The 8,785-nt window shown below is 39.3% G+C and overlaps 1 protein-coding gene across 1 annotated transcript in view; it reads right to left on the bottom strand.

Annotated features, from left to right (window-relative positions):
* The window catches only part of LOC107657527 (NGFI-A-binding protein 1-like), a 21,500-nt gene extending 14,021 nt beyond the window's left edge, over positions 1-7,479 (bottom strand). Inside the window, 5 exon segments of the mRNA XM_016445660.1 lie at positions 452-485; positions 1,082-1,229; positions 1,498-2,303; positions 6,918-7,277; positions 7,366-7,479. Of these exon segments, the coding sequence (XP_016301146.1) occupies positions 452-485; positions 1,082-1,229; positions 1,498-2,301 (986 nt within the window). The 5' untranslated portion in view covers positions 2,302-2,303; positions 6,918-7,277; positions 7,366-7,479.
* Between the last annotated feature and the right edge of the window lie 1,306 nt (positions 7,480-8,785).

Genomic DNA, 8,785 nt, shown 5'->3' with positions numbered 1-8,785 from the left:
CACTTTACACATCAACCAGCATTATTATATTATACAATCCTCAGATCATTAGTTATGCTTATTAACTAACGTTGGAAAGTTGGAAATAGTGTTATTATCTTCTGCACAGACCCCCTTCAGTAATTTCATGGACCCCTCCTTGAAAACCCTGGCCTTAAAGTACTAATATTTGCTTTAGTAATACTAGCTTTTCACCTGCAACCTAATTTGGGAGTGCCCATGGCAAATTTCATTATGACGTAAGAGGCATTGTAAGAAAACCTGGCCTAGATAACTTTCGCAATACCCAGTCCATGACTGTGATGCAATCTTTCAAGTTTTGAATGAGTGACTGCAATTATGTAACGCCAAAAGGAATTTTCCATTCACTGACACGCGAGCCTGGCAATCCAGGAAACACCTGCACGGTCTCTTTGGATGGCAGGTATTGAGTGTCTGATAAGGCTTATGTGCCTTTAGATGCAAAGGAGTGGGAGTGTTCTCATCTCTCCGTAGACCTCAGTGCAGCACTTCACACCTCAACACAAATGCCACGCACAAAGCCAACTTTGAAATCTCGGCTCGGCTCGAAGCAGACTACCAGAGAGCAGATGCTGAGCTGCTCACAATGCATTAGCATGAGCTATCTCTTTCTTGGCTTAAAGGCTAAACATCAGGAATGATTACTCTAGTCACTTACGGGGTGTAAAAATTGATGCTTGCAGAGAATTTAAATCCATTAAATCAAACAAACAACTCCTCTACACGGTGCGTTTTTCATACTAAATAGGCAGAATCTCCAGGATATTTTGTGTTTATCAGGATTTTATGCACTGATTTAGGGGGGAAATCTTCTGAATTTTATGATTTAAACAATGCTAAAATGTTTTAAACAGAGATTGTTACACTCGTATTGAGGGCCTGCATCTGTGGGCCTTTACAGTGTTACAGAAACACAGTGTTAATACTTTTAGGGAAATTTGTCTGTGTATAATGAGCTGGGATAGGGGAAATTATTTTAAAACTGAAAAAATTGCATGCTTCAGTTTTAACCAAAGGTTCAAAAATAGTCGATCATGGCGTTTCCTGTTTGGGAAATGACCTCAAAGTTCTTACTTGCTGGTTCTGTAGGTGTATTTGTAGGTGACCTCTCGGGAGACCTGACGGGCCAGTCCGAAAAGCTCATCTCTGCGAGTCAGCAATGCCACCTCCTTCATACAAAGCTGTGCTGCAGCCTCATTCACCGTCAGCTTTGTAGAAATGAAGGAGATTTTTATTATCAATTTGATAATAATAGATATTGTTATGTGCAAAGAATTAAACCAGTCTCACAAGTAAGCAATACCTCGGCTTAAACAGACCAGCATGATATTTCAGGTGCAGCCAATTAACCAATAAAGCACGCCCATCCCAAATGCACAACATAATTTCTTACTGAATGTGCAGCTATGCTTGGAAGTGAATGATTTATTTAAACCCCAAAAGCACTCAAAGAGGCAAGAGCCCCATAAAACGCACCTCGTGCAGAGTCAGATGCTTCCCATCCTTCCTTTTTGAGTCGAATCTGCCATATATAGCACTATACTTGCGGATTTCCTCTTCCCTGTGTGGATCCTCGTCACTCATATCAAAAATGTGGCTGATCATCTTTGCAAGCTTCTTATTTCCCTTCAACAGTTCTTTAACCTCTCCAGAGTCACTCTTGGGCAAAGCCTGAGCGATTCTGTCCACGCACTCTGCCACGGACTGAACAGCAGCTATGTCTAGTGCCTCTAGGGCATCCCGAGGGGAAGATGGAGAGCCCAGTTCTGCCGGGGACAGGCTGTGCTCACTCTCCGTGCCGTGACTGGCCCAAAAACGTGGCTCGCTGCCACTCTGGAGGGGCGAAACGGTGGCCGAAGAGTTCCCGTTGCCTGATTCTCCTTTTCCAGGATCCACGCAAGCAGCTGCCAAACACTTGGGCACTTTGACTTGGGTGTCTCCACGGGCGCCATTACCAGGCAACAATGTGGGTGACGCTTCGGGCAGCTTGTAGACAGGAATGCTGCAGACGGGAAGAGACGTGAGGGGCTGATTGAACAGGGCAGGGTTTGTGACCCAATCGCGCAGAGATTTCTGTAGGCGTCTGACATGCAGTGGCTTGCTGGCCATGCCTACGAGCGCCATGATCTCGAGAAACTCATCCTCGCCGGCCTCACAGAGCTGCTGAACATCATCGCCACCCTGCTGGATGAAGGCGTCGTAGTAGCACAGCAGGTTGGCCCTCTGAAGGATGCGGTAAAGCTGCAACTCCCCAAGGGTTCTGGGTAAAGTCGCTGCCATACCTGAACAAAAGAAGGAACAAAGTAAGCAATTCCAGAAAACAAAGCAAAAGAGCTGGAAGGAGAGGACACTGGTTGCCACAGCAGGGGTGGAAGAGAAATGTGTGGCTGGATCCAAGAGTGGCGACTATAAGAGAGTGCCTGTCAGGCTCCTGGGCTGCTGGGAGAGTCACATACCACACTCCACCTCTGCAACACGCGTAGGTGGGCTCTCTCAGCACAGGCCTCATTTGTTTCTGCCGGAATCTGGCTTCTACAGCTGCCACTGTCAGGATCTGGATCCTCAGCAGCACCGATAAAAGCGAGATTGACTGCAGGGGAGGGAGGTGGGGTAATGGAGCCGTTTGGCAGTGGGAGGGTAGGTGTGCATGCTAAGAAGATAGTGCTCTGCCTTTTAATTCACCCACTTCTTCCTTAAAAGGATCCAGGGATTATGAATGTACGACATACACAAGTGCACACATAATGCTCTCTGCAAACTTTGTCAGAGACTGTAATGCATACTAATGAGAGCTCATTCGCTTATTTGTCGGTTTTAGAAATTATATGGGGGGGGGGGAAATGTATTATTTTTAATCTGCATTTGCAAATCGCCACTCATTTGTGGATCAGATGCATTAATAGGGATGATTTGCAAATGCAGATACAATGCACATGAATAATCATACAAGACTTTGTGAACACAATTGTGTACTTATGAATGATGTTTAGCATGTTTGATTGGTATTATGTGCATGTGAATTAGATTACGGATTTGTCATATTTTGTGAATTTATTCATTTGTCACTGTAAAAATGAAAAGATCAAGGCACAATTTAGAGGTTCCTCAGAGCACCACACTGACAAAACACTGGAGAACCACAGAGGAACTTACAAAAGGATCCAATAAGTTCCTACAAGAACTCTAAAGACTGTCAATGACTCCTTTCCCCATCACAGGGGAACGGCATTGAGACACTTAAATTATATATTGAACTTCCTTGAGTACACAACAGGATAATTGAGGCACGTTCAAAATGATGCCTAGAGGTTCTCCAGAGGGTTCCTCCAGTGTGGCAGTCTGAGGATCTCCAAACAAGGCTTTTCATTTTTACAGTGGTGAATCATATTTTGTGAATAAGAATTAGGTTACTCATTTGTGAATCACATTTTGTGAATATATTCTTTCGGAGACTATTCTGACCCCTAGAGATATGTCAAGAAATATCTAGTGTCTTAACGTCATCAGAAAACAGTATTATACATTAAAATACACCAACTACTACTCATCCCTGCAATTTTTTAAAAAGACTTTACTCTGCCTTTATATCATATCCTGTTAACCTTAATTTCACAACAAACTTGCACTGACATGTATATCTGCATTTGCAGTTTTCTCTGTCTGCTATAAAGTAATGTGGGCAGTATAAAGACATAAAATCTTCAGACAGACACTGCTTTCAGAGAACAACATTCCTATAACAGCAAAAAATGCATGTCCAAAATTTGCAGAACTTTAAAGGCATTTCTACAATACACTCATATACTTTAGGATGAAAATAAAATAAAATAATTTAAAAAGAACAAGAAACAAAATAAACCTTTAAAAAAAAGAAGAAAATTAAAAAATATATAAAATACTTCACAAAAAAAATAAAAATAATAAAACAACCACTTTTTAAACAATGCCAATGTGAATGCCAGACCTCAATTATTATTCTTTCAGTGGCGGTAAAAGATGACAGATGCTGCTAAATCATCATGACTGTTAGTGTACTAGAGGTGAGTAAGAACAGTAACACAGCGAGGCTGATACGGAGTACTGATGAGTGAGTGTATGGAGTCTAATGAGGACACCCCACTGCAATGGATGACTGAGGCCTAGACCCAAGTGAAGGGTGCCTTGTTGAAACCAATTCAGTATCAGCATGGATGGCACTTAGGCAGCAATTTATCCAAAGCTCTCTCTCCCCACAGCATGCTGGCTTCCTAATGCTGGAGATCTAAGGCCAGGGCTTCACGCAACACGCTGAGAGCACTCACAGAACGTACTCGTGTTGCCCAACAGCGGCCTCTTATCAGTCTAAATGAATAATGGATTCACATCGAGACCTGTCCTAAATAGTACAATGAAGCTATCGAAAAGGAGCTTCTCTTGAAAGGCAACCTATACCGATATTTATAAATATAAATAATACCCGTGCATCAGACTAAATGTTTGTGGAACAGCTGATCTCCAAATGAAAGCTCTAAGGGCTGTTTTTGTGAAAGGAACATAAGGCACTACAAGAGGAACACAATCGATTCACTTCTTAAGTGGATGACTACACAAGAAATGGAAACATTTACATTTACTAATGTGGCAGACACTTTTATCCAAAGCGACTTACAGTTGAGGAATACAACAAGTGATGTATCATAAGATGGCAATAAACACGAGAAGTGCCCGTTATACAAGGTTTCAGTCATCGATCAAAATAGCAAAAAGCTAGGACAGGAGGATAATAAGAGAACAGAAAAAGTGAAGGCATAGATTTTTTTAAAAAGTAATATTATTGGAGGCAGTTAGATGATCACATTAGAGAGGAGTTTGTACATAAGCAGTGGGGTATCTCTTAAAGGAATAGTTCACGCAAAAAAAAAAAATTCTGTCATCATTACCTCACACTCACAATGTTTCAAACCTGTATGACTTTCTTTATACCGTGGAACATCAAAAGAGATGTTTAGAAGAATGCTCATGCTGCTTTTGTCCACACAATGAAACTGAATTGTGAGAAAGGTCTGTCAAGCTCCAGAAATGACAAAAAACAGCTTGAATTTCAGTCTGTTCAACACACTATTATATGACTTCAGATGATTCAGAATAGTATACTGGTCAGCCTCTGGTCACCATTCACTTTCACTTTATGGAAAACAGCAACATTAACCTACGCTTCTCCTTTTACGTTCCATAGAAGAGAGAAAATCATGTTTAGAATGAAGTGAGGATGAGTATTTTATTTTTGTCAACTATTCTTTAAATAAAAATTGGTATGCGATTAATTACAAATATTACAAGATGTAAAATAACTTGCCACAATGTACCGTCTCACAGATATAAATGTCTTCAACACCACCTTTCAGTTGCTTCATTATTAGGACCACTGACTCATGTTCAACCTTGATACTCTTTACTTTTCAAAGCACTTCAAAAGATGGGTGCAAACACAAACTCATTTAGGTGGCAGTGCATTTAACCCAAATACTGTACGATTCATCACAGGGTCTTTCGAAAACAATAGGGGAAAATATTGGTGAGGAAAGTAGAGAAGGAAAATGGGCATGATAAAAGTTCAACAATTTGCATTTAATATTAGTAACATCCGAATTGGTATATCGGGGGGCCCAGTGTACAAAGAGGTGGTAAACAATGAATCATAAACTCACAGGACAGACAACATTTCAAAAAAAAAAATTTCCCATTACCTCATTCCAATGTATTATTCAAATGATAAACCAAACATGAGGCATCACCAACTATTACTAATGTTTATGGGAACAATAATAAACCATCTCTGGCAGAATAGTTTTATTATAGACACTTATCATATTGTTATTATTCTGCCATGGCAGAACTGCTAGAAGGAAATTGTTAAATTTGGGCTATAGATATACAGTAAACAGTTTAGAGCCATCTACTATTCATGAAATATGAAAACGATTGCTTATAACTATAAATAATATGGTTTAAAATCATTTAAATTCTTTAGAATTAAAAGACACCATATGTGTCTATCTCAGCTGTACATCAAGCATTGGTTATTTTAAAGTTAAACATAAAATGCTGTATTTTACTAACAATTCATCAGCACCATCCTCTTAACCTGAGAAGATTGATACAAAATTTTAAAGGAAAAATTTTTACTTTTCAACTCTGCATACACCATTCATCAAATTTTCACCCCCAAAAAATGGCATTTCATTTTTAGACAGCTGGCATTTTTTGATAGACCAAATCAGTAGTCACTACAATCAAAACAAATTTTGGACAGCGACACGTATTGGTCAAAAATTATAAGCAATTGTATTAGCTACAAGTCAATCTATCGGGAATGCTATATTCAGTATTTATTTTACAACACTGTAATATATAATAATAATAATAATAATTACAATTCTATATAAGGCTATTTAAACATTTAAGCTGTTAATGTGCTTGGCTGTTAATATATGCATGCAATTATATTAATTAATATCATAATTATCATACATAACTTTATTTTTTATAAATATAAACATATCAATAGCTATACTTTTTTTTTTTTTTCATTTTATATCCTATAGCTAGCTCTTGAAATTCCTTGGGAGTAATACATCAGCCTACGAAATTCACACATAGAAAAGCCATTGCACACTGGACAGCATTGGGAAAACTATGACTGGAAGTGAAGAAACGCTAAGGATGCTGTACACACACAGCTGCCGACGACCAGACGCCCACGGGGGCGCGTTCAAACACGGTACCGAGAGCTGTCCGGTCTGTACGGCGCGCACATGGATGACAAAAACACGCAGGAAAGTTGCACACAATACATGAATTCAGCGCTCAACTGCATTTGCAAGCGACGCTGAACAAAAGTACTGACAAAAACGTACCTTTTTTGATTTCTTTCCTTGTCTTTTCCCACCAAAACTCTTCCAAAAGCGGCGCCTGGTTGTGATTATTAAAGTTCTGAATTATGACGGTCCGTTCAGTTACGCGACGCTTCACCTGACGTCCAGTTAGGTGCCGCGCGTTCTGCGGGTAAGCGACGCGTCCTTCGGCTCTCTGTTATTGAATGAACTCGCACACACTCTGTAGTTTGAACTACGGAGGGACTCTCAAACTAGTTGGTTTCCGCTCTCTCCCCTACTGCCAGAATTGGGATATTCCGCGCTTGCTACATTGCTCTCTCACTCCCACGCGCCTGCGTGACGCAGATCCTGGCGTGGGCGGTAGCGGCGCGTGGGAGGCTGCTGCATGGAATACCAAACCTCATATCAGCCGCATGCGCCGCCTCATATATATATATACATGGACATTTATCATGTTTGTTGACCTTACTGAAAATACGCCAGCATGCAGCATAACGGTTCGGTGGCCGCCTGTACGCCTACACCGGTGCTATTCTTGCCCCCTCCTCCTCCAGTGCAAATTCACCTGCTGCCTACAGCCTGCCATATACTGAGTCCTTGTGCATTCCAGTGGGCCTGGTGTTCCTGTTTCACATCTTATTAGTTCTACCCTGTTCCATTTATAGAGTTCTGGGCTGATGGATAATAACAAGATCTGCAGGCAATCTCATAAACAACATAATTAGGCTGCTTTTTACTTTTAAAAACATACTTTCTGGAGATTAGTTAATTAGCTAGTGCAAGTTTTTGGCAAAGCTGATTCTCCGGATTGTAATTAAAGAGAAACTTGCACAACATATAAAACAAAGAAGATTTTAAATGTAGAAAATGTAGATTTGCATTACCTGAAGGAAATACCGCAAAGGAAGCCCATAATATTTTCCTGAGATGTTGATTTATGACAAACAATTTGAAAATTAATCAGATGTAAATTATAATTACAAAATATTATCATATTTCCATAAGGATGTACAATTTTATCACTAAATTAATGTCAGCCATTTTTAAAAACCAAGGAGAGGGAGTGGTCATGGTGAAACATCCAATCATTTGGTATCTGTGGAAAGCCCTGAATGTGCTCTGTACAGGACATCCAGACTTAAATGCAATTACATGTGAGGTCTCAGAGAAATTCACTAAAATATAATGTCCACTACAGAGGCAAAAACTCCATAGCTGGGTCTCAGGATATATAGTGCTCAAGTTTAGGTTTGAAGCTTAGTTTGTGTGTCATAAAATTTGTATTAATTATAAAAACAACTAATATATATATATATATATATATGACAAGAACATGCACACTGAATAACACATGTTCACATTCTGATTTATGTATGCAAATTTTGCTTAACAGTGCATGACTTTTAACCAAAAAGAAAAAGTAATTAAGGCATTTATATGACACATCGGGGTCATTTATCATAATTAGAGCAAATAAGCACAGTCGATGAGGTTAAATCAAGGCGGTCTAATATGTCTTATTCATGAACAGATCATTCTTTTGAGTCTGATCTGTATGCTTTCTAAACATTTTTCTAATCAATCAGACTGAATCAGTAAAAGTTCTCAACCAGATATGGTTGTAGAATATTGTCAAAATAGAGGGTTTATCTAACTAGATGCAGAAAAGGAAGACCAATTACAATTCAGTATGCAAACAGAAAGACTAAGAAGACCAATTGCAGTTCAGTATGCATATACTATGTTGATGTAGCTGCACATTCTATTAGTCTAATGAAGATTTTCAAACTGTAATCTTCAATTTCTTTAAAAATGTAACATCTTCAAAACCAAAAAAATGGATAAAACACCTAAGGCAAATTTTTTTTAGCAGTTTATGCTAAATTAAT

Source organism: Sinocyclocheilus anshuiensis, unplaced genomic scaffold (genome assembly GCF_001515605.1).
Source record: "Sinocyclocheilus anshuiensis isolate Anshui unplaced genomic scaffold, SAMN03320099.WGS_v1.1 scaffold179, whole genome shotgun sequence".
NCBI lineage: Eukaryota > Metazoa > Chordata > Actinopteri > Cypriniformes > Cyprinidae > Sinocyclocheilus > Sinocyclocheilus anshuiensis.
The sequence above is the reverse complement of the archived record's forward strand: the minus strand, read 5'-3'. Positions and strand labels throughout refer to the sequence as shown.